This window comes from Heliangelus exortis, chromosome 2 (genome assembly GCF_036169615.1).
Source record: "Heliangelus exortis chromosome 2, bHelExo1.hap1, whole genome shotgun sequence".
In the NCBI taxonomy this organism is placed as follows: domain Eukaryota; kingdom Metazoa; phylum Chordata; class Aves; order Apodiformes; family Trochilidae; genus Heliangelus; species Heliangelus exortis.
The window spans coordinates 9,615,170-9,638,918 of record NC_092423.1 but is presented as its reverse complement, the minus strand read 5'-3'; the positions used below and the strand labels follow the sequence as shown (position 1 = coordinate 9,638,918).

Sequence of the window (23,749 nt, the reverse complement as noted above, 5' to 3'; positions counted from 1 at the left end):
GGCAGCCAGTGTTTGGTGTGCAGTTTGCAGGAAGCCACTTTGCCAGCATTTGGACTTGGTGCTTTTACAGAGAGACTTTATAGTACCAGCAACCCTGCTATAAGCAGGAGACACTTTGGGAGGGCAGGCTCTGCTGGTTGCAAGTTTTTTCTCCAGGGTTAAAAACTTTATATATATATATTATATATATATAAATATATATATATGCCTATCTAGAAACAGACATATATAAGTAAATGCATACTTAAAAAAAAAATAAAATTATGCCAGCTTTCTTTTTCACATGTGCTTTGTGCCTTTGGAACGTGACTGGGACACAGAACCCACAGCTTGCAGATGCACAGCATGCTGACAGACCTTCCACCTCTGTCAGGCTTTGGCAGCTTGGCCAGTAGGACTGTGGAAAAAATTGTCAAACATGGCAAGAGTCTGGATTAAAGAATTAATATTTATCCCAGAATCATCAAATCACTGAATCACAGTGAGACGATGGGACTTAGGCAGAATCACTCACAGCCAATGTCCCTGTACCATGACTACAGCATTGTGGACTGGCAGTGCATTTGACTGATTTTCTTGAAAATGAAGTTTTTCAGAAGAATTTATATTTATTTATAAATGTGACAAATGTAAAAGCTCCAGGCAGGTAAAATCTGTTTTCTCCAGAAACAGAGCAATGGCTCTAACAATTACAAGTTTGAACAGAAGATACTAGCTGGTTGGGATAAGTAACAACTAATAAAAGTCTTAATTTTTTTTTTTTTTTAAACAAAACTATTGTAATTTTAGACTGCAAGGTTGAAACCATCTCCTGGAACTGCATGGCAACACCTGCATCACACTGCCTCAGGCAGCTGCAGCAAGGGACTAGGCTCAGCCCCATAAAACATGAGGCAATCTTTCCATGGGCAGCAAAGGGTGCTCAATTGTGATCACCAAGCAAAACATTCAAACAAGGAGCCCTCTGCTTGTCACCTTTAATTTTAAGAAAGATGTTTCAAGATGTATCTTGAAGAGCAAAGTTGTCTCAACCTCCCAGCTACAGCAATGTGTTTTTATTTCTGTATTAAACTGCAAACTCATTGAAATGCTGTGTCTTCCTGAACTGCTGCAAAAAAGGTAATTAATTAGGTGGCTGCTGCAGTCAAGGGGGAGCAATCTTTACTCACAGAAGTCCCACGCACTCTCCAGCAGCCAGTTTCTAGGGGCTCACAAGAGATTTCCTCCTGAGTTCAGTCTCTAAAATACAAGGTTTGGCCTGGTTGGTTGTATGGGTGCTGTTAACATAGAATCATAATATGGCTACAGGTTGAAAAGGACCTGAAAGATCACCTAGTTCCAACCCCCCCCTGCATATGGGGAACGTGCACTCTGAAGCTGTGACTTGTGCAACCATCAAAACACAGAGTCAATTCTTCTGCTGCTCACATTTTTGTTAATTGCTATGAAGTTTAGAAATATTTTTACTACATTTTTTCTCCCCCTCTTCCACCTGTTGCATGTTAAGATACAACTGAGGGGTAATGGTCAGTTTTGTATTCTTAAAAACTGACAATGGTATGAAACAGGTTAAAGAAAGCATCTCCCTGTCTTCTTTTGACAGTAATTTCTTATGTGGCAGTTGTTACCATGCTAGCATCACTTAGGACTTTGGAATTGGGTCTCTCTGCTCCCAGGACACTTGGGCATCTCCAGAAGTGTAAAGGTGAGAAAACCAGCACCCTGGCTGCTGGGTGGAGCACTCCTCCCACCTGAGAACATTACACATTCAACTGAGCAATAGGAGTACTCTACATTCAACTCTTTGATTAAAAAAAAAAAAAAAAAAATTAAAAAATTCTTGTCCTCCTCTCTTGCTGCGAAACTGAAAATCTTCTGCAGGATGACTACTGGGAGCAAAGTTTCCCAACAGGGACAAATTCAAAGCAGCAGAATAGATCAGCTGGTACCAAATGCAATCAGTGAGTGGACTACTGAAGTTCTGTATTATGTTTTGTATTTGTATTATGACAAACCTGGTTACAGACACAGGGCTGGCAGCTCTGTCACAGGTAGATTATTCAGATGCAGTGCACACTGCATATGAGAAAGTGCTTCCCTCCCTGCTCCCAATTTAAGGGCATTCCCTTCCTGGCAAGCCACCTACAGTGAAACTAATATAAACAGCAACACCTTTAGAAAAATTGCAGTTTAATGTGTAGTTTTAAGGTGACAAAAGAAAGAAACCATTAACACCCAGTTAACCATTAACACAAAGAAATGTATAATTTTTTTTTTAGACAACTGAATGGAAAATGCAAGGAAATTCTTAAGGAAGGTATTTTCTTACTAACAAATTCATACCATCCTTTATGTCTAAAAAAAGCCCAATCTGAATAACACAAGTGATCAAGCAACTCTAATTTTAAAGCTGCTAAAAAGGCTAAAAGAGCAATAAAGTTATGCTCTGTGATCTCTAAACCCAATATATTTGGGCAAAGTCAGATCTTCAGGCCGTTTTACTACAGCTTTAAATACAACTGAAGATCTTTTCCTGACCCACAGTCAGGTAAACAATTCACAGAATTAGTAAGAAACTGCAACACTTTAAGAAAAAAGTTGATTCTTTTAAAGCTGACTCCCCAGTACTTATGACACCTAGTGGCCTGTTTATTCAGGCAAGTATAACATGCAGTTAATAAAAGCCTTTGGTTTAGGCTGTTTCTTGAACATACAGTGGTCAGTATTCTGGAATTATTTTAAATTAAAGGTTAGAATAGGCAATGCAGAATGCTCTGCTGAGTGGGAGTATCACAAAAGCAAAACTCAACATCTTCTGCAGGTACCAAGCATCAACACCAATCACCCCTACTAAAAAGGGATGAGACAAAAATACTCTTGCTTTTCTTCACTTTCAATTAACCTCTAACTAGTGTGTAGAGCAAAGTAACTGTTTACTTCAAAAAATGGATCCTTATTTGCTCTCCTCATTGTCAATTATTTGGGTCTGAAAGACAGAACTATAGCTTCAATTTGGATTCTTTTGCTTGTAAAGCCTTGGTTGCTAGTTCTACTTTTTCTTTTAATAAGCTTGCTTCTTCAGCACTTTTTTGGGATTGTATGTTCTTCAGTAAGAAGTGGTTAAGGAAAAGTTTCAAGCCTTCCCGTAGCAATCCCAGTTTGGGGTTGTCAGATACCCTGTAAAGATACAGATCAAAAACAGTATTTAGTCTCCTACTGTTTCAGAAGTTTATTGATTTTTTTCATTATCTTCTTCAGATAGAGACTGAAAAAAAATTCCAATCTATAAGGAGTTCTGAAGAGGCTTTCAAATCACCAGCAAACATTGGTTTGGCAAGCAGCCCAAACACTCAACATCCAATTGATCTTCAATAATAAAACTGGAGTCTTAAAGTTGCTTTATGTACACAATTACATTAAGCAACCAACAAGGCAAACACCACGTTTGAGCTTCCTTGTGTTGCAGTGTTAAGAGCTGACACATCATCACCTGATTTTTTTTCTAACTTGGTGACATTGCAAATTTAATACTTCAAAATCACAGAATAATTTGAATCAGAAAGGATGTCAGCAGGTCATCTTATCTGACCTACTATTTAAAGCCAGACTAACATCCAACTGGGTTGCTCAGAGTTCTATCCACTCAAGTCCTGAGCACTGCCAAGAATGGAGATTTTCCAGTCTCTTCAGGCAACTCTGTCCCATATACAGATTCTCCAGACAATGTTGATTCAAAAAACTAAACAATCCCCAAACCTTTCCCACACTGGTACTTATTTTTTCTTTCTTACTCTAAAGATATCTTCTAGCAAAGACTGCTGGGAGAGTAAATCCCACTGCACACAGGCAGTAAAGCAATAAGGAAAGCAGGTAATTACAGAGCTCTGTCCATGAAAATTCTGTGACCAAAATGATACTTTTAACATCCAAAAGCCTTATTTTGTATAAAACTTCTCACAGTTGTATCTAACACACAAATGATAGGCTTACCCCACCTCATCCAGGAGAGTTTGCTTTTTAAACGATGGATGGCTGATCTTTGGAAAAGGCACATTGTAGTAATTCCAAACAAAATAAGCAAACTTATCTTTTTAATTACTACTCACCAAGGGTTCCCTGGAGATCTCTCTCATCACTTACCTCACAAAAATGTCACTAATTTCTTCAGCATCTATTTTGGCTAACAGTGTGCTTAATACTTGTCGTAAGAAACGGACTTTGGGTTTATCTAGTTCACTGAATTCAATTACCTAGTAGAGAGAGAGAGGGAGAATTAGGTTAATTCAAGTGTTTCAAACAGCTGAAATGTCTTCTGAATTAACAGCTTTTAGCATGCCAACTGGCTTCCCATATACACCCAGTCTTAAGTCTGGCAGAGAGAATTACCCAAGAACACTGCCTTCACAAACCCATCAAGGAAGCAGAGAGAATTCCAAAGAATAACTCATCTACTAGTCCCATAATACTGGATCTGATTTCCCAATTAGAAAAACACTTCAGAAATACTTAGGACAATCGATCTAACTGCCTGTTTAACACATTTCAATTAATTATTCTTCTAATAAATTCTGTGGACTCCTCATTCTGAAATCCAGGTGCTCTGTACATTTCTTTCTGGTCTATTAAAAAAAAAAATCAACATCAGCAAAGCATAGCAAAATCCACTAACAAAACCTGTTAATGAAGGGGCCTCAGCTCCAACTCTGGATACTCTGAAGAAAATAATCTCACAACTGCTCTTGATACAGAACTGTAGATTGGGTGACCACAGGTTCCCTCCCCCCCAAATGACAGCATTACTGTAATCAATGGAATTAATTTGGTAATTTCAGAAGAAGTTTTGTCATAGCTTATGACCACCAGCAGCTACAGTACCAGCAAGGTAAAAGAGAAACTGTTTTCCACAGAACTAGCAAATGCAAGGGAGAAACATAAGTATTTTGAAAAGAAAACACACCAACCTTGAGAACTGAAAGTGGCAATGATTTTGTCCTTATTAAGTGAGCCAACACTGAAACCAAGTTGGAGATGGCAGTGGCTGACAGGTTTTCTAAGTCTTTGATTTTGTCCCAAATACTAAACTGAAATGTCATCTAGGTGTCAAAAGAAAAGAAAAAAACAAAAAACCCAACATATCAAGTGACTATTTAAATGAGTATCAACATAACAAAGCTTCTGACCTTATATTCCTTATGGTTAATTATATTAATTAACAGATGCTTGATCAGACTGTCCAGCTCTTTTAAAATTTATAAAACAGATAACAGCAAACCTTCTGCAGCAGTTATTTTATTTCCTAATCAGATCTGACCATGAGTATGCCTTAGTGAGTGCATAGCTACACTTACAGAATTTTTCCCCAGGGATCAAGATTGTAACAGGCGTGCATCCATTTCCAGGTATTTAATAACTGCCTTCCTAACCACAATAATCACACTAAAACAAAGAAGAAACAGATTTTTCTTCACCTGAAATCGTCTTTCAAACTCACAAAACTTCCCAGCCAAAAATGCATAGAAGGGGTTATAAGTCTTCTCTTGTAAGCAGCAATGAAGGATAACATGAACAATTTCTCTCTCCTGCTGATCTTTGAGTCCAAGCCTAAAATTTAACAAGACAACGAGAGTCATTTAGTAAGGATAAAAATAACTGCCATCAATTACAAGCTACAGTCAACAACTAAGAGTAATACTTAAAAAAATAAATCTCGAGCACCACATTAAATCGTACTTGTTAGAAAGTTCTTATGAAGCCTTTAAAACACTGAATGGACTCAAATCCCTAAGACTATGGGCTTACTCAGTGTCCTGGAATGGCCATATGGAAATGGTGCAGTATTACTGGCATTAAAGGAGTGGCTGCCAAAGCAGTATCTCAACAGACAGAAGGGGAATGACACAAGTGTAATTACCCTTTGGAGAGGGAAAGGTAGCCCAATCTATGTTTGTAGCTTTCCATGAGGGAAAAACAGAGGAGAAGGCCCTGACATCATGGAGTTTTGTGCCTCTGAAAATAGCCCTAGTATTGCAGCAAGTGCTAGTGTGTGATGTACCAATACAGGGTTAAAGAGTGAAACAAGAACTGTAGGACCCTGTTGGGGTTATCTCACACCTGCAGCTATTGTTGTGGATGAAAAAAAAAGCCTGTATAATTAAAAAAAAAAAAAAAAAATCAGTATAAGCCTGGTTAGAGAGACATGCCCAGCACCCTTCACTCCTGTGGTACAAACTAGGTACATGGAAATATTTTAAGATGTAATTCCTCCTTACTTGGTGATATGACTAATTTCATATGTAGGCCAACTCCCTGCTAGGTAACACTTGAGATTCCTTATTGTTTGATAGTAGCCTAAAATAATAGAGTCAGGGATTCAAGACACCTTAAAAAAAACCAAACAAAACAACCATGAAGAAAGAGTCAGTATCAATGAGTTCTGATGCTGGTTGCCTCAGCAGTGAGGTCAAGGACTTGACAGCCTCCTGCCTGAGCAGCTGACCAGTCTGACAGAGGACTGGGACACTTTGGCAGGGAATGGGAACTAACTTGCAATGCACCTGTTCTGTGAATAATATGATTTAGCTTCCAGGGCTGCCAAATGCTTGGCAGCATTAAAACCAATTAAAATGAAAAATACTTCGTATTATAACCTGAAAAATGTCAAGCAGAATTCTTTTCATTGCTTCAAGCTGAAGTTTCAAATGGCATTAGTATAGCTCAAATCTATTTTCTAACTAGGTCTGACTCCACTGGAACTTGCTCTGCCATCTGTAGAGCAGATTTTCATTGCTTGATTCCAATATCCCTCATTTGTATACACCTCCAGACATCTGCCATTGCATTTGAACACAGACACACACCAGATTGACAGAAAATACTGTCTTTCTGTCAAAAACTCCCAGAATTAGTAGTTCTACAATAGGAAAATTTGGGATGATTTCTAGGATTATTAGTAATGAGTGGTGAAAACTTGTAAGTCTGCTACTCCAAAAGAAACCAGCACTGTAAGTGCTGTGCCTGTGATACAATTTACTTGCTCGCCCATCTGCCAAGTTCTACCTGATTTTATTACAGAGAAAAAAGTCCGTTTTTTTTTTTTTAAATATACACAGTTTTTTCAGCCACCTGACATGCAATTAATGAAGTTACATTGCAATTACTAATCTTGCACACTCCTTCCTTTTTCATCAACACTTCTATCATGACCTGCTTATTTAGGATGTATTCAGGTTGCCAGACAGTTGTAAATCAGCACTCTGATGTTTAATTTTGTTCTTACCCTCACTTTTTCACAGACCTAGTAGCATTTTACCTTTCAAACATATCATTCCTAAACACCTAAAATAAAAGAAGATTGCCTTTCACTGCTGAGCTTCACCATAAATCCATACACCTCATATGCCTGATAATCTTCAATAAAGACTATGCAACCATTTCACCTATTAAATTATTCCTGAGTTACAGTATTCCCATAGATGTGTATACCTTGACTTTAAGAACTCAGTGTATATGGGATAACTGCCTCTGAAGTAGGTTACTTATCACTGGCAGATTCCTGCCTTAGGTTAGGTATCATCAGCTGAAGCCCAAGACTATTATTCCCTCAAGAACAAAAACACAAACACTGAAAACCACCTTCTAAAAGTCAGTTTTTTTAGTAGATACAACATAATCTCCATCCTGAACTACACACCATACTACAGCAGGATGTCTGACTTTTACAGGTTTCAATTTTTTGTGAGATGCAAAGTTTCTCAAAGGCTTTCTCTCTGCAATACACCTTTAAAAAATAGCCTCAAATTTAGGAAGCATTCAGTCCCCCTCCTGTGTCAATCTGTGGGTTGTGAAGGAGTGTGGCCTTTAATCTGATGAAATGGATCACATCTCACCCTCTGTTTTATCTCCAGTTATGTTCCCAACTCTCCCTTTACATTTCTGCAATCACAAGCTGAGCCACTTCAGGAAGCTGTTACAGCTTCAAATTAATTACTTACTTTTGCTGTATGGAGGAGAAAAACAAGCAAAACTATAGCAGCTGAGATTTAAAATGGTTTAAATTACCATTTAAATCACACCTCACCCCTGCCAGAGACCCGGAAGCAGACGGATCAAGTGCAGTCAAAATACTTCTTTATATATTTCTCATGATTTTGCTCATGAGACTGACATCAAACACATGAACATAAATTCCCACACACAGTGGAACACGTGTTCACATGGAAGTTAATTCCTTCAATGACAATTCTGTGTGCTTTCCAATGCACTCTGCCAGATGTGGGCAGATTGGAGAATTCAAGTTTTTTTGTATAAAAAATCAGTATCAACACACACCAGGCAACCTGTAGTATTTTTTTTCTGCCAAGCTTTTATGTATACAGATTTGTATATAGTTTAAATAGCATGGATGAGAGTCAAGGAGCCATTTGCAAATTGAACTACCAGATCTTGGCAACAAGTGCAGCAGCAGCTAATTTCTTTTAATTGAACAGGCCATATTAAGATATTGGAATAACTCCATCCCGGTCTTAAATCCAAGCTATGTTTTGCAGAAGTGGCATTTAATCAAGTATTAGTTAACTTTATTACAAATTCTGTTTTGGTTTGGTTAGCAAATTAAAGAATTGCTTGCCATCCTGGTAAGACAATTCCCTTGAATCACAAGGGTGCAACAGGGAACTTCAGGCCTGATCTCTTCCCTCCCAGTTACTGCAGACTTGAAATTAATATTCTTACAGACAAAAAGAATAGATTAGTTTGAGCTTTTCCCTGACCACATCTTCTAAAGAGCTGTTTACCAAGTGGTATGGAAACTGGTCTTAAACAGGAAATGCAACCTGGGAGCAAATCCAAAGCTAATAAATTCTGCAAGAAGGAGGTGAAGGTGCTAGAATACTACCAGGTCACACAAGTACAGACAAAGACCTACAAGATGTCTTAACAAGCTGGCAAGAAGTACAGAAAGCCAGTGAGAAAACCAAGAGGTGTTCTGAGGGGGCTTCTGGTCTGCCTCTGTAAGGAAGCAAACCTGCTACAGCCTACAACTCACTACAGACCAGGGATGCACATCTTCAAAGCAAAAGAAGATGCTATATATTCCAGTTATAGGCATGAGTGACAATACCACTGCTGTCCTCTGCCTGCCAGCCAGTTCTGCTTGCTCTCTACTAATCTTTACACCAGGGTTTTGGTCCTGCTCCTACCCTTTTACCCTATCTGGATCTCTAGCTATGCCCTTCTTTAATTTTATTGTCAATTAAGTGCTCTTAAGCCCACACAGTTATATTCCCAATCCAGCTAATGCTAATTTTAGTTCTGGGCTGTCTTCTGTGCTGGTCTATACTTACTTGAGAAGTTTTTCAAAGGCATCCATGAAGTCTTCACTCATCATCAAGACACAAAAAATACTTCTCCTGATATCAGTGTTCATTCGCTGCTTACGAGCAAGCTCCATTATCCTTGAACTCACCTGAAAAAAATAAATTAAATGCTATTTTATTTATGCTTGCTTTAAGAGAGTTATTTATGTGTAGCCTCTAATAAAAACATTAATGAACATCTCCAGTAAACTATGATGCATCAATCCAAAGGTCCTGAGCTTTTGTCCATAGCCATCATCAGGAGCTTTTTAAAATAGGGAAACATATTTTAAAGAATTTTAATTGTGACAATTATTTTCAAGACATGCTTCTCTAGTGCAAGTCCCCATGACCATCTCACCATACTACTTTTAGGATCAGCTTAGATTTATTCCCCTCACAGACAGACAAAATTAACCATCAGAATTCATACCAGCAAATCCACTTTAGGTCAAGTCTCTTCCACCTTATGTAACAATTTACTTTTCCAATTCCATTGGATAAGAAAAAATAAGCTACACAATCAGAGCTGTAATAACAGCTCTGATGAAGCTCGTTAGTATAACATTTTGAAAATAAAAACAGAATTTACAGTTCAAAAAGCTTAAGTCTTACAACAGTCCTAAGGTTTTTTTGATGGGCTCTGACGTGAGCTTATCCATCTGTCTGAAGAATATTCAAAAGATCACAAGCACTGAGACTTAGAACTAGCACTGCTTGGATTTACCTTTCCTATATGCAGTTTTTGCTGAGTTTTGCTGTTGGCATCACTGATCATAGGTGCTCCACTCCAGGATGACCCAACAATCCACCAGCGACCAACCCGATCAGCACTGAGGAGAGATTCCAGGGAGACACGGAGCTGGGTGTCCTTTCCAGAACCACTGCTGTGCACCTCGAATAACAAAATACAAAAAAGACCAGAAGCTTTCATCTGAAGCCCTTTTTTTTTTAAATAAAGAAAACAATAAATTCTTCAATTACTTAAAATTACTTAAAACCAAGTAGCTACAACTCTTACAAAGGTCTTCGCATTTACCCCCACAATCAGTTTCAGTCAGCAACCTGAAAAGAATTTACAACATTCCCATATGTTCTGATTTCTCAAACACAAAAAGTTGATTAAATCTACATTAAAAAGCTCTTTCATAATTTATTTAAAAAAAAAGAAAAAAAGAGATAATAAATTAAAAAGTAGCTATCTTTCAATCATAAAACTTGACTAGAATGTGATATCAGATGTGATGCTGATATTAAAAATTGCAGCATCTTACAGTCTGGTGATAATTTTTGTTTTGGACACTTGTGATCAAAAAAAATCACAGGACAAACTATCTTAGGTTTTGTACAATTCAAGCAACAACAAAAAAAATTAAACTCTTCAAATGAAAAGAATTCCCAACAAAACAGGCTAGAAATGTACTAAGACAACTACAAAAATTTAAGAGAGGAAATTCTACAGAACCAGATTATCTAGCTCAGTTTTCCCTGGTCGCTGTTTCCCTGGTCTGTTACTATCCTGCAGTTACAAATTTCTGAAAATTAAGATGCTATGGGAGTTGTGGACAAGCAGTGCAATTTTCAGGTTGGGAATACAGGGACTCTAAAACCAGATTCAGGTCCTGTGGAAATTAATTAGTTCTCAATCTAAAGAGGCAATTGGTTTCATGCATTTTATACTGGGTTGTAACAGATAATCTGCCCTCTCTCCACCAAAACAAAAAAAGGAGAGAAACTATCCAGGTTTTCACAAGTAGAAGACTTCCAAAATAATTCTGCTGAAGTTAGGAGTAGGTGCCTGTATCCGGAATCTATGGAAAAAAAGAACTTGCCATAACAACTCATTTCTTCTGCAAAATGATTAAACATCCCACGTTCTCTTTTTGAAATACAGAACTTGGAGGCAAAGCCTTTGGCTGAGTATTATGTCCTTTCTCAAACTGTTCTGCAGAAGGCTGGTTGAGTGCTGACTTGACTTGGACACAGGAGAGAATTCATAATGATCTAAAAAGTGGTTTTTGTCCGCAAGAATTTCAGAATGTCAAATGAATTTTATTCAATGTAGCCTATTAAGCTAATATACAAAGCAAAAAATTACTTCTGGTTTAAGATTAGCTATATTATACACGTCCAGTAAATTCTCACCAGTGTTCTTTGCAGTTTGCGGAGTTTTTCAACTGGTTCAGGATCATAACCAGGAATCTTGCGCATGTCGTTGTTCCTCAGAGCCAGCATGGTCTCCAGCATAAAACGAACCTATTGGCAGAAGAAATATTTCTGTGGATTATTTCACAGGTTTCTTTAATAAAGTAGAGAGTGGGCTTTTAAATTACTATCCCGTGAGAATACACAGCTCAGCTGGCAACATATATAAAAACTTTAGATTACACAAATACAAACAGGGAGAAGGATGGTGACATTAATTACCATTATATTCCTGTTCAAGATTCAATTAAAAGCTTAATCTGATAAACCCCATGGCTCAGTGACCATTTTTTGAAGTGCACAAAGTACCATGAAACAGAAGTGCTGTCCACTGCATTAGTTCTAATCTCACCCACTACAAGCACTTTGGTGTCTGTCCTAAGAACAGTATGTTAAGACAGACAAAAAGAATGCAAATAATTTAATGCAACAATAGAACACTAATGGTAACTTAAAATCTAAATAAAAGCAAAAAAATTATTGGTAAATGAGTACATATATTAAAGTACTTACTAAAGTCTATTCAGAACAACCAAAAATTTTAAACACAAACATACCCTAGTCTGATCATGGAATTCCTTCTCTGCAGTGTTTGCTTTCCTCTGAGCTTCAGTGATCAGTTCCTTCAAAGCCAACGCATCATCTTTTCTTAAGGAAAATCCCACGTTTTTGAGAAGAAACAAAATCAACTCAATCTCTTTTTCAGTGAAAGTGCTAACAAGTTTTTTCAGAATATCAAAGATCAGCAGGGAATGGACCACGTGAAAATTATACAGATGAGCAATCAAGGCAAGCAGATTTTCACATTCTTTCCCTTCGGCATCACTTTTACTGACTTCATCAAATTTTTTCACCACGGCTTCCAAAAAGTGAGCACCAACCTGGCAGTAATTCCATTGTGAGGAAAAAAAATAAAAATCCACCAGTTAACCATGAAAAGATACTACAGATGTGTAAAATACTAATTTTTAGGACACTGCCACTATTAATTTTAAAGAAATATTATTTCTCCTCTCAACAAATATAGATGTTCTACATTTACACATACAAATATCTAAGTGGTGTGATATTTGTTGAAGTGTGTCTTGTTTAAACCTCATATGTGCCTTTTAAAGTCTGTGCAAGAAAAGCAGATGTGACTAACTTGTGATAAACAGACATGAGAATTTCTGTACGTAATTTTCATGGGTACATAACAGCAACACAGAGTTCTGCATTGCACAACAATACTTAATGGAAGGGTAAAAAAATAGCTTTGTAAAACAACTCCCAGCATGAGCTTGGGCTTATTTTGAAGTGGGGGTAAGTCTTGGCCATTTATTACTGGTACAGCTGGGAAAAGAAATTTTGGAATGCCTGTATTTGAGAAGACAGAACTGATGCTAAAGACTAGAATTAAAAGCCTATCAAAATATAAGTAGGTGATGAACATACTGTTGCTAAGCAAGACCCCCCCCATAATTATGGTGCTAATATTTGCTGATTGTTCTGATGAAACCCAGAAGTCCTAGCAGTAGAACTGACTTGCATTACACGTCTTGACCAGAACAGGTTTTAACTACCCAATGACCACAGTGCACAAATAGACACCCAGTTAGTGGAATCCCAACTTCTGCACTGCTCAAACTCATCTTAAACGTAGCTGTGCTACTGCACTTTGGTGTAACACATATTTTACATTTATTTTACAGAAAAAAATAGTAGGGCTTTATAGTATACTTAAATACTACAGTCACATTCAACTTTTTAAAAGGCTGTTTCTTTCTTAAACAGCATTGTAGTATTATGTTATATTTGAGGTTAGGATGCTTTTGAAGCAGGAAAGAGAAACAACAAAAAGTTTAATAGCAAGACTGCATGGAGAAAGCTGCTGTGACTGCCTCCATCTGATATTTAATATGGTTTGAGATAGCATTCAGGTCACTAAATGACAAACTGAAGAACTTGCATCAATACATCTTTTGGATTGAGTTGTAGAAAGAAAATGTACCTTGATGGAATTATGGTGCTGAAACACCTCAGTCTCCTAAGAGCTATTTCACTGAAATTAGCTAAAATCTTTCCTTTTACCTAAGTAGTGTCATTTTCTTCTTAACAGTAAGCAAGAGGTATTTTATATCAGTCATTTATGAGGCTTAAAAATACAAAAGAAAAACCTCCCCAAAATTTCCATGCTTTTTGAAAGTTTTGATACAATGGTGTTACTGACACACTTAGTTAATTCCACTGATGATTTGCATGTTTGGCTTAAAACATGATTTCTGATATAAAAGGATTTTAAAAGTAAAAGTATATATACTTGTAAATATATATAAATACATATATATATATATATACACACTTGTAAAAGTATAGCTTTCCTTATCTGGATACACATCATTCAAGAGCAATCATCTCATATACCCAAAAGAACAGAAATGGATTAGTGTAATTAAAGAGAAACTTAAAGCTTAAAAAAAATAATCAATTTTATAAATTTTATAAATGTTTGATGAAAAAACAATGTTTTTATAACTGAAGAGGTAGTAGTAACTCATACAAGAAAAAAATAAATCAAGTATAGCAATAGACTTGGTCTCTTTCACCTGTAGACACTAGTAAAAAGCTATGAATACTGAAGAAATTCAACTAGAGATGCTTTTTAGTGATACACCATCAAAAATTAAAAGACAATTCCAAGAATCAAGTAATTGACTCTACAATATGTATTACTAAACAGAATTATTCCCAACCCACAAGAATTACCTCAATTCCTACATTATGATGAAGAATGCTGACCAAAAGGATGTGCTCCATCATCAGTTTTGCAGGCATGGCAACTGCAGTAACACAAGCATTCATCAGAACTTCTGTCAGAGTTTCATTCATGTCCTTTCTGCTGTTGGACATGTAGAGTTCTTCCATCTGTCCACTAATGGAGGCCAAATTTGGCTCACTCAGCCTATTGAGAAACAAAATACAACATTCAATTTTTCTTCTCTATACCCAGATCCACAATTTTGAAGCTACCCAACAAAAAACCTATTCTTTTTAGAGAAACTAGCTTGGCTCAAGGGGAAAGACTGAAAATATGACTGGAAGGGACCTTTTGTATTTTGCTCAGTTCACTAAACTAAGAAAAACATAACATATATTTAATTCTGTTTTGGGGATTTTTGTTTTTTTTAACATGTAAATGTTTTTAAAGAGTAGCAGCATTATTTACAAAGCATTGTCAAAGGCTTACTGGCAGATCAGGCTTTGGAGACAGTCAATATGAAAATACCTCATCCTTTTCTAACATAAGATACATCAAATTCTAAATGACTGAAGAAGCTGCATATTGCAATCTACATTTTACAGATAACATAGATAAAAGAAAATGCCAATAGATTTCTTATTTTTAAAATACTCTAACATTTAAATACATTAAAGTGTTAATTACTTTTCATATTTTCCAGCACTTCAAGCAATTAAGTGTTGGAGAAATTTAATTTTATTTAATTAAAAATAATGAAGTCATGCTTTTTTTGGGGGGGGAATTATAATTCACTCCATGAGGTTTTTTAATAAATATTCTGCAGCTGACACTTGGTGAACTACACCTAGCACTTGAAGGCAGCTGCTCTGTGGAATTCAGCCTAATCTTGAATTTATTTTCTAGATTTTTCAACTTCTATAATGACCAACTCTGAAGAATTTATATCAACAAAAGATAATTATTATTAAGGAAAGTAGACATGATTGCCAACTTAAAATCAGTTTGTGAAGAATAAAGTCACATCCTTGCCACTTTTCTGTGAATGATGAGCACTGTCACATCAAAACAGAAAGATTAATGACTATCCTTATTACATTACCTATTAATGAGACCATTCACCATTTTCTTCAGTCTTCTCAATTCTTCTCTTTTCTTGTCATCTATTGTATCCTGCACTTTCCTTACTTGAGGGGGAATATACTTTGTAGCACTGTGATCATGATCCTTGCCAGGCAAACAGCAAGAAAAAGATATTAAATGAGAATAGTATCTTAAACATTTGAACAAAAACATATACATGTCTAGTTAAGATTAATATAACAAGCTTTTAGCTAGGTATGTATTTTGCCATCTAATAACTCATATCAAAGGAACAACATGATACAGGAAAGAAGCATGCAAAAAGTTACCATTTGCAACCAACCTGATGACAGCATTTTTCTTCAAAACCCAAAATCTTAGGTTTGGGTTTTATCAGCTGCCAATGTACTAACAGTTTAAGTTACTGGGCTAAATGACTCCTTTGACCTCCTCTCTGCCATTCTTATGACAAGACCTAAACTAGGCAGAACTTCCTGGGATCACCTGGAAGGATCATTTGGGTTGGAACCGGACCTTAAAACTCACCCAGTTCCAACCCCCCTGCATGAGCTGGGACACCCCCCACTAGCCCAGGATGCTCCAAGCCCCATCCAACCCGGCCTGGACCACTGCCACTCCCAGCCACAACTCCTCTGGGCAACCCTGGCCAGTGTCTCACCACCTTCACACTAAAGAAGTTTTGCAAACAGTTTGCAACAGCTACGAACTTCAGCTCTCTCTGCTCTTAGCAGAAGTGCTCATTCACGTTCTTACAGCCGGGGTGGTTCTGCTATTTTCCTATATTCCCTACCTCCTCCTCCTCCTCCTTCTCCTCCTCGGCCGGGGACTCGCTGGCCTCAGCCTCTCCGCGGTTCTCGGGGGATGAGCTCTCGCTCTCCCACTGTCCTTCCACATCATCCCCTCCGCAGAAATCTGAAGCGTCCTCTTCATCCTCCTCCGGCTCCAGCCGCCTCTCTCCCGACCCGGGCTGTTCCCCCCGCGGCCCCGGCTCCTCCTCCTCCTCCTCCTCGCTGCTCTCACACAGCTGACTGAGGCCGGCCCGGGATCCCAGGGCTCCCAGCACGTATCCCAGCCCGTCCCGCAGGAAGCTCTCAGGCAGCTTCTCCGCCGCGGTCCCCTCACGCTTCTTGCGGCGTTTGCCGATCCCCAGCTGCCGCTCCAGGCGCCGGATCTCCTTCTCCTCCTCCTCGTTGGCCTCCAGCAGCGCCCGCTTTCTCCCCGAGTTGGCTGGGGGGGCGGCCCGGGATGTCGGTGCCGGACCCGGTGCCCGCGAAGCCTCTTCCTGCCCCCGCGGCCCCGGCCGCTGCTTCCCGACAGCGGAAGCGGTCGAGGCTCTCAGGCGGGCGGCGTCCGGCTTGGTCGGCCCCGGTTTGGTCTGCACCGGCTTGGTCTGCACCGGCTTGGTCGGTCCCGGCTTGGTCGGTGCCGGTTTGGCGGCGGCGAAGGGGGCCTCCACCGTCTCCCCGCGTTGGAGGCGTCGTCGTCGGCTCCGCTTGAGCCTGCGCTTCTCCTTCCTCGCTTCCCGACGGTTTTTGTGGTTCTGCCTTTCCGAGTCTTTCAGCAGGGACAGGGGCGGCTGGCCACCGGCCGCCTGCACGAACTCCCGCACCGACTGCCGCAGCCTGTCCAGCTTCCCGCCGCGGCGGCCGCGGGCAGCCGCCGGACGCTTCATCCTCCCCCCCGCCACGCCGCGCTTGGGCGCCGCCATCTTGCGGAAGAACCAAGAGCCGCTTCCGCCGCCGCTGCCGTTTGGGGCTGCAGCGCCCCCTGCCGGGACTTGGTCTCAGGGAGGCTCCGGCTCAGGAGAGGCGGTTCCGAGCGGGCTGGGATCGCTTCCAGAACCCGATACAAATGCGCTAAATCCACAGGGGTCTCTTTCTTCTCATTCTTCTATTCTTTCTTCTCTTTTCTTCCTCCTCTTCCTCCTCTTCCTCCTCTTCCTCCTCTTCCTCCTCTTCCTCCTCTTCCTCCTCTTCCTCCTCTTCCTTTTTTTTCTCTTCCTTTTCTTTCTCTTCCTTTTCTTTCTTTGTTTTCTTCCTTTTCTTTCTTCTGTTCCTCTTCTTCTCTTCCTTTTCCTTTTCTTTCTCTTCCTTTTCTCTCTTCCTTTTCTTTCTCTTCCTTTTCTTTCTTTGTTTTCTTTCTTTTCTTTCTTCTCTTCCTTTTCTTTTTCTTTCTCTTCCTTTTCTCTCTTCCTTTTCTCTCTTCCTTTTCTCTCTTCCTTTTCTCTCTTCCTTTTCTCTCTTCCTTTTCTCTCTTCCTTTTCTCTCTTCCTTTTCTTTCTTTGTTTTCTTCCTTTTCTTTCTCCTCTTCCTTTTCTTTCTTCTCTTCTTTTTCTTTCTTTTCTTTTCCTTCTCTTCCTTTTCTATCTCTTCTTTTTCTATCTCTTCCTTTCCTTCCTTTCCTTCCTTTCCTTCCTTTCCTTCCTTTCCTTCCTTTCCTTCCTTTCCTTCCTTTCCTTCCTTTCCTTCCTTTCCTTCCTTTCCTTCCTTTCCTTCCTTTCCTTCCTTTCCTTCCTTTCCTTCCTTTCCTTCCTTTCCTTCCTTTCCTTCCTTTCCTTCCTTTCCTTCCTTTCCTTCCTTTCCTTCCTTTCCTTCCTTTCCTTCTTTTCCTTCCTTTCCTTCCTTTCCTTTTCTTTCTTTTCTTTCTCCTCTTCCTTGTCTTTCTTCCTTGTCTTTCTTCCTTGTCTTTCTTCCTTGTCTTTCTTCCTTGTCTTTCTTCCTTGTCTTTCTTCCTTGTCTTTCTTCCTTGTCTTTCTTCCTTGTCTTTCTTTCTTGTCTTTCTTTCTTGTCTGTATTCCTTGTCTGTATTCCTTTTCTTTCTTCCCTTTCTTCTTCTTCCTTTTCTTCTTTCTTTGTATTTATAAAATGTAAGGCTTATCCTTCTTTTTAAGAGGCTGGAACAATTCATCCCTCATAGCCCTGGCATCAGTCACAAGGCCCTGGCACCTGCTGGTTGTGGGGCTCTTGCTGGCATCTCAAGAGGCCACAGGAGCTGAGGGACATCAGTGTCCCAGCCTCTCCTCTGCATGCCCAGTCACCCATTTTATGCCCCTTCCAACCCTGCCAGGCTCACATGATGCTTCTTGAGCAAGCCAGAGAAAACTTCCATGGCTACAGCCCCTGTCCAGCACTGACTTCTCTCGGGGCATTACCATCCACAGCAATATCATAAAATCATAGAAAGTTAGGGGTTGGAAGGGATATCAAAAGATCATCAAGTCCAACCCCCCCTGCCAAAGCAGGGTCACCTACAGGAGGTCACACAGGAACACATCTAGGGGGGCTTTGAATGTCTCCAGGGAAGGAGACTCCACAACCTCCCTGGGCAGCCTGGTCCAGTGCTCTGTCACCCTCACAGTGAAAAAATTCTTCCTAATATTTATATGGAACCACCCATGCTCCAATGGTTTATAACCATTGCCCCTTGTCCCATTATTAGTCACCCCTGAGAAAAACTTTACTCCATCCTCCTGGCACTTGCTCTTTACATTTTTATAAACATTAATGAGGTCACCCCTCATTCTCCTCCAAGCTGAAGGGACCCAGCTCCCTCATAAGGGAGACTGGGGACAAGGGGATGCAGCTGCTGTCATTGCCACAGGGATGGGATCCCCCTGGCCCATCCTGCACATCAAGTGGCAACCCATCTGGGGTTTATGGGGTAAGAGGGAATTCAATGTGCCATGGCAGCTTGCTGCTGTCAGCAGGAAAACCAAATGGTTGGTGTTATTTTCTTTGCTGTACTCTAGGTGTACACAACCTGCAGGGTATGTGTATCTGGCCCTGTGTCTATTCCCTCTCCTTCCACCAATTTTGAATCCTAGTGCCAGTTTCACTCATGTCTGGCAGATGTCTGGAGTTCAACCAAACCACTGAATCTCCCCAAGTTTCATTAAAATAGGTGGCTGAGTAGAGGAAATAATTTTTCTGAACGAAGAGCTGCAAGATGAGCTTATACTGTAGCAGACAACAGAAAACACAAATGAAAGCCAGTACACATGACCCAGTTTCAGAAAATGGGTTAGTCTTGAGTCTCCTGTGGGGAACAAATCCATAGGAAGTCAGGTTTCATGAAGTCAGGTCTCGTTATTTTATTCTTTGGCACTCCTGACCTCTCTTGAATGTTGAAGTACTACACAGGACTTGTACATTACCTGAAAATGGAACATGGCTTTTTTATGCAGAAGATTATTTTTGTCCTTCCATGCATGTTTCCATATTCTCTCATTACATCATATGTCCTAGGTGACCCATGCGTCAGAATCCCAGCTTTCTCAAGGCTGATGCATCATGAATCTTTCAAAAGTAACAAAAATATGTTACATTGATTTGTCAAAGCATTCCTTTTCCTACATTTTAAACTATATATTATGCTATAATTTATTGCTGGTCTGATCTTTATTTCTGCACAGACAGCTCACATGCATTTTGCATCCTATTTATAGATTTATTGAGAACAGTAATCTAGCAGCATGCCAGAATGCTAGATAAGTACAGCTGAATATAATCAAAGAAAATATTAGATGCTTTTAAAACTCCAAGATTTGCATCTTCCTCCTGTCGTATAATGTGATTTGTCATTCTGGGCAATGGAGCTTTCCAATAACAGGAAATTTCATGTATCCTCAAAGAGAGAAAATGTCAATATTTGCCTTCGTCAGTATTTCATGTCACAAAGCAAAATGTGGAAAGCATGTATTTTGCTGACCTGTGTAGTCCCAAATTTGGATGCAAATGGGCATGGTACTTCTGCAAAAAATATATAAACAGAACCATTATCACCTGTTCATGAAGTAAAAATACTTTCTAAGAATGAAAACAATATTTCAGACAAATTATAATAATAAAGAAAACGTAATTGTGAAAGAAATATGTCTGCTCAATAGGTTATTTCAGCATTCAAATCTAGACATGCCACAAGTAAATATGGCATTACAACAAATATTTCGAACAGTATCCTAGATTATTGTGGTTTATTATTTTACATTTACCATTTTGGCTTCAAGTACCTGGTTGATACAGTCTTAATATCTAAAATGTGAGTAACTAGAAAGACCTATCAGCTCTTCTTCCAGCTCTCCTGTGTTGTCTAAATACCTGAAGAGGGGAGAAATCCAGTTTCCATTTTACAGATTTCACATTTAGACCTCAGTGCTATATGGGCGTCACTTACCAAACAGGAATTCTGAATTGAGGGAACATTTTGTAATTGTTCCTTGTTTTGACAGTGATCCCACAGCAGAGAACAAGACAAAAGGGCAGGTTTCACATTTAGATTTCAATTGAACATAATGGCATGATTCAGTGGAAATGAAAGTTCAGATAGAATTGTTGCTTCAGTAAATTTTTGCTTCCTGCTGAGATAATCTTTGTTAACAGATTTCCTTTCCTATTAAATTATATTCATGAATTATGTGTTTTTCCCCTCTGCAGAATGAGTGGAATATAGTTCCTTTAGCTGTCTATCTGCTATTGTCTCCTGGTCACCTCCCACATGCCATGAAAATGTGATTTAGTGACTACATAATACACGTAGGTAGATTCTGGCTCTTTTGTAATTTGCAGCTATTGAGAACATTGTGCTGTTTATCACCATGGGAAATATCAAAGCAGCACCAGAAAGACTTTTAGGCTAAGCTCATGGTCATTCTTTGTTCTTATCAATGGAGAAAACAGACTGAGTCACTCAAGAATATTGCTTTAGAGCCAAAAGATTTTTGACTAGGCAGACTGAAAGCTTTGTGCCAAAAGGGATTTATTCTAAGCACTGAGAGCCTCAGAAGAGTGCAAGTTACTTGAAGACTCTGCTGTGAGTCTGAGAGTCCCTAGCGTGGCATCCATCTAGTTGAGGTATTATTTCCACCCCACTTCTCAAGGTTTTCCAAAGCCTCACGGCAGTGCAAAGCCATTGGGTCTTCAAATATGCTTCAGTTTCATCTAATTCAGAAAATACTGGTATATGAGGAAAGTGATTTCCTTTCCTTTCCTTTCCTTTCCTTTCCTTTCCTTTCCTTTCCTTTCCTTTCCTTTCCTTTCCTTTCCTTTTTCCTTTGCTTTTTCCTTTCCTTTCCCCTTTCCTTTCTCCTTTCCTTTCCTTTCCTTTCCTTTCCTTTCCTTTCCTTTCCTTTCCTTTCCTTTCCTTTCCTTTCCTTTCCTTTTTCCTTTGCTTTTTCCTTTCCTTTCTCCTTTCCTTTCCTTTTTCCTTTCCTTTCCCCTTTCCTTTCCTTTCCCCTTTCCTTTCCTTTCCTTTCCTTTCCTTTCCTTTTTCCTTTGCTTTTTCCTTTCCTTTCTCCTTTCCTTTCCCCTTTCCTTTCCTTTCTCCTTTCCATTCCCCTTTCCTTTCTCATTTCCTTTCCTTTCCTTTCCTTTCCTTTCCTTTCCTTTCCCCTTTCCTTTCCTTTCCTCTCCTTTCCTTTCCCCTTTCCTTTCCTTTTTCCTTTGCTTTTTCCTTTCCTTTCTTTTCCTTTTTCCTTTCCTTTTTCCTTTGCTTTTTCCTTTCCTTTCTTTTCCTTTTTCCTTTCCTTTCTCCTTTCCTTTCTTTTCCTTTTTCCTTTCCTTTTCCTTTCCTTTCTCCTTTCCTTTCTTTTCCTTTTTCCTTTCCTTTTCCTTTCCTTTCCTTTCTCCTTTCCTTCCCTTCCCTTCCCTTTTTTCCCAGAGGGTATGTGCTAAACAATATCTGAAAGCTTGATCCTGACACAGCTTAAGTCAGCCATGATGAAAAACGAGTAACTGAATTACACAAATACTCTAGAAAAATCCCTGTCCTGGCACTTCCAGAATTTCCACAATCTTTGTACCTGGTCATTATCTGGCCATCAATCTTCTCCATGCTGGTTTTGTACAAAATGAGTAATCTTCCCTCATTCTGAGCTGTCAGGCTGTGCAAATCAAACCTCCTGGATCTCCAGGTTTGCCTGCTGAGGAGGTTACCCCCCACAGCACCTTCCCTTAAGGGGACAGATTACTGCTGCCTCTTTTCTGGGTATGCCACTGCAGATTTGCTGACTGAAAGCTGTTTGCTGAGATTTTCATGCAATTACTTGCAGTCCCTGAGATCAATGTCCCTCCAGCCAGTGCTGCTGGGGATACTCATGTAAACACATCTGCAGTTATTTTAAGTTAACTCAAGCTGGTTTGAAGGAGACAAACTAGGAGTAACCATATGAGTAGCTCTGCAAGGAAGTGTCTGTGGCTCCCCTTTTCCCCCAAAAAAGAAGCAGCTGAAGGTGGTAACCTCAGCTGGCAAAACGAGAGAAGGGAGGAGATGTATTCATTGAGTTTAATCATTGATGTCTTTTAGTTCATTGGAAGGAAGGTGTGGGTACTGAGGGTTATTATTTAGATAAATGATCTGAAAGACAAGCATAAAAAAGACAGATATGCTGGATGAAAGCAGAAACCCATTTCCCCAATCCATTAGCATTTTTAGTTTTAAACTATAAGGAGATTATCTAATGTGTGGCACAAGGATGACTGAAAAAATGTAATCAGATGGCTTGTTATTGAAAGGAAGAGGTAAGTTGCAACTAAAATGAGCTTTTAAAGTAGTGCTTTGTGCACATCACAGTTTAAGAAAAAAACCACAATTGTAAGTCAGGATAGCATTATTGATCAAAGTCCTGTATTATGGCACTTAGCATTTACTATAAGGAATTTGTATAATCAAAATTTCTGTGCCAAGAAATGTAGGAAACTTCATGCTGAATGCTGATCTTACCTAAGGAACACTTGTATTATTTTGTCATTTATAAGGCAGTTTTCATCAAAATACCATAAATACTTGACAAGGAACATTTACTTTTCCCTCTCTGTCCTGCTTTGTTGTTAATTGCTCAGCTTTCACATTTGGAATAATAATTTTATTCCCTGAATGTCAGTATTTATTTTTATTAACTATATCTTTAATTCTGACAGGGAAACTTCCCACTTGGAAGTGGGATTGACACACCAGATTAAATATCTATGAATACTTCAATTCAACAAACAATTCCCCTAAAATTAACAGTTGCAAATTTTACTTTGTTAAAATCACCTTTTATTTGTTCATTTATCTATAAAAAGTGAAAACACTGGCAAGAATACATATTGGTCCACTGACACTGGATTAATTGCACCAGTAGTAGTAATGTGCAGTGTTATTGTTCATCCCATTGCTAACATTTTTTTTTTTTGAACAGTGCAAGTTAATTGTTTTCAGGGCCAATTAATTTTCAGCAGCTTTTTCTAGCTCAGTGGTGTGCTTCTAGCAGTTAACAAAACTCTTACTGCATTTTCTCCAAGGCTTTCTTGAACATGCAAAATGATACTTCTCTGAGCCAAATGCAATTTGGAGGTCTTTCCAGAATGCCAGC

The 23,749-nt window shown here is 39.1% G+C and overlaps 1 protein-coding gene across 1 annotated transcript; it reads right to left on the bottom strand.

Annotated features, from left to right (window-relative positions):
• Positions 1-247: 247 nt before the first annotated feature.
• Positions 248-17,188, bottom strand: NOM1 (nucleolar protein with MIF4G domain 1). The gene is made up of 11 exons (XM_071734746.1): positions 16,190-17,188; positions 15,398-15,522; positions 14,304-14,499; positions 12,116-12,439; positions 11,499-11,609; positions 10,081-10,248; positions 9,342-9,463; positions 5,469-5,601; positions 4,962-5,093; positions 4,141-4,250; positions 248-3,177 (listed from the first exon to the last, which is right to left on the bottom strand). The coding sequence occupies exons 1-11, from the start codon at positions 17,105-17,107 to the stop codon at positions 3,000-3,002; spliced, it is 2,517 nt and encodes an 838-aa protein (XP_071590847.1). The 5' UTR covers positions 17,108-17,188; the 3' UTR covers positions 248-2,999.
• Positions 17,189-23,749: the final 6,561 nt, after the last annotated feature.